The following is a 2,807-nucleotide window of genomic DNA, read 5'->3' as shown; positions in this document are numbered from 1 at the left end:
GTTATAATTTGCTGCAGGAAAACTGGGCATTACTCCATCAAGGCAGGAAAAAAAAAAGTGATATTTTAAAAGAAGGTTATGAAATCAGATGCCATCTTGTGGCCAAACCTCATGGAATTGCTATGGGAGATACAAAATAGCCACAAAACACGCAATAAATACAAAAAAGAAATAAGAGATTAAAAGACTGGTGACACACTATGGAGACTTTTAGTCTCCAGGTTAAATGTTTCTCTGTTTTCAGGTGCAGAAACAATTCCTCCACACTTCTGACCATTAAACTACAATAAAATATTTAATTAATGATGAGATGGTCTTTATAGCCCCTTCCAAACAAAACCATATTGTGATTCTATGCACAGAAAAGCTACTTAGGGCCTTTTAGATGATTTCAGATCACCTCTCATGTCCCTTATGACTGGCTGTGTGTTCTTTGCAGAATAGGAAACCACCACACAATCAGGTAAAGCCTTTACTGTCACCCATTTTAAATTACTCTCATTCCCGTTTCATGGTTTTGTTAATGAGGAATTACAGGATCACAGACTGGTTTGGGTAGGAAAGCCCTTAAAGAACATCCAGTTCCACTCCCTGCCATGGCAGGGACACCTTCCACTGTCCCAGGTTGCTCCAAGCCCCATCCAGCCTGGCCTTGGACACTTCCAGGGATCAAAGAACAGTCACAGCTGCTCTGGACACCCTGTGCCAAGGCATCCCACCCTCCCAGCCAGGAATTCCTTCCCAGTATCCCATCTAACCCTGTCTTCTGTCACTAGGAAGCCATTCCCCTCTTTTCCTGTCCCTCCAGGCCCTTGTCTAAAGTCCCTCACCATTAAATCATGTGGCCATCCCATTGCACTGTTGAAGGACCCCACATCCTGACTGTGAACACCACAGATATAAAATTAAATTTCTGACATAAACACAGGCACCTAGTGCCACTGAACACACCTTCAGCCTCAAGGACATCTGCACAGGATGGGGGAGACCCCAGAGGAGCTAGAGGAGCCCCAGGCCTTCTCCAGAGTGACAGCTGGAGCCCAGGTGGGATTCCTGGTGTGGAAATGGTGAGAGATGCCTGTGTGTAGGGAAATGACCTGTTCCCAACCAATGGAAACATACAGGACTATACATCTGAACATAAAAAGAAATCCATCTGAGCTGGTAGCAGCAGCAGTTGTGAGTAAGGGGTTAACTAGCAGCCATTACTACAGTGAGGAAATTACCCCAACAGAAGTATAATCCACATGGTAGAAGACAAGTGTTATTCACAAGTTATTAATAAAAGAGACCAAAAAGAAGGCAATGCTATACTGTTCTGTTAATCTCATAAGCCCAGATGTTCATGAAATGAAAAACAGTCCAAGTACATGACCTTTCATACTGATGTAAAGGAATGTTTAAGATATGATGGGATGTTATATATCACAGGATGTTAAAAACCTCACAGAGAAAATTCAATATGGATAGCAAAAATGTAAAGAATTGAATACTTACAAAAAGATTTATCTGATAAGATAAAAAAAGAAAAAAAAAGCAGATTATAAATTTCCATAATCATTATTTAACACACTTTTATAGACACCACTGGTTTTACAGTGCCAAAGTACAGTAATGGCAGGAATCACTATGGCATGGAATTGCTACAAGTATTACACACTTTCTCTTAGCATGAAAGGAACTGTTCATTCTTGGGAAGACATGAGATGGCTTTATGCACAGTAAAATGTTATGCAGAAAGCACCCCACATGCAAGAGAAATTAAAAATCTATGGACTCTCTTGCAGCCTGCTCTTGGAGTCAGTTCTTGAGGTAATCAATTCATTTGGGTAATTAGAAAAACTGGAGATTCTAAAATAAAGTGTCTCTGGATGCTGATCACCCTTTTCTGTTCCAGCCATGGTGAATGAACAGAAGTGAAGAGCCACAGGTACTGTGGAGAGAACAGAAGGAAAATCTGTGTGTGCAGACAGCAAAGAATTCAGACATAATCTTTTGGTCTTTCCTCTTGTTTCTTTTCTTTTGAGATGCTTCAGTGTAAAACATGTGGTTTACACTCATCTTTGTGTAAACTTCTCTGGGGTGATTTCAGACACAGGGCAGGCCCTCTGTAAACAAGGTGGACAAAGCTGGGCCTCAGAGTGTGGAACACGTGTCTATTGTAGCTCTTTATTCCTAACACCACCTGGCTGAGGGAGATTCTGCATTCTGAGCCACAGAGCAGCACATTCCTCTTGGAAGTGATGGAGTAAAGGCAAAGAAAGCCAGCAGGATCTCAACTGGGGTCCCCACTCTCCTCTTGCAGCATCCCCACCCTGGCTGACACTGGAGCAATGTGGCCTGGGTGAGGGGAGCAGGGGCAGGTTTGGGAGGTCAGACGTGCTGTGTACAGTATCAGGATCTGTTTTCTATTTGCTTGTCAAATACCAACACCAGAAAGAAAGGAATAGTACTAAATCCACCATTTTAACCTTACACATACCCACAATTACAGCTGAAATAACTCAGCAATTTTTGAGTTATATGAGTGCAAAGAAAGCATCTGCAACCAATCACCTATTTTTTGTTGGTGGGTTGTTTTTTTTTTCTGGCAATTCTATATCTTAAAAATTGTGAATGCAGTTCTATTTTTTTTTAACTTGTTAAAAAAAAACAACACATGTGCTCTCAGGCTGAAAACACACATGCCAAATTCAGCCTGGAGAGAATTTTTACGGCTGAGTTATAAAACCCTGAAAATAGGGATTTATAATGGAAATGCTGACAGACCATTAACTACAATAATAACATAAATGGAGCAATAGAAT

General features: G+C 41.1%; 1 protein-coding gene across 1 annotated transcript in view; it reads left to right on the top strand.

Moving 5' to 3' along the window:
* The first annotated feature begins 978 nt into the window (after positions 1 to 978).
* The window catches only part of CDKN3 (cyclin dependent kinase inhibitor 3), a 32,520-nt gene continuing 30,691 nt past the window's right edge, over positions 979 to 2,807 (top strand). The window contains exon 1 of the mRNA XM_005418052.2: positions 979 to 1,067. Within this exon, the coding sequence (XP_005418109.1) occupies positions 979 to 1,067 (89 nt within the window). The remainder of the gene's footprint in view (positions 1,068 to 2,807) is intronic.

Source organism: Geospiza fortis, unplaced genomic scaffold, assembly GCF_000277835.1.
Source record: "Geospiza fortis unplaced genomic scaffold, GeoFor_1.0 scaffold23, whole genome shotgun sequence".
Classification (NCBI taxonomy): Eukaryota; Metazoa; Chordata; class Aves; order Passeriformes; family Thraupidae; genus Geospiza; species Geospiza fortis.
This window is presented reverse-complemented; position numbering and strand designations above follow the sequence as displayed.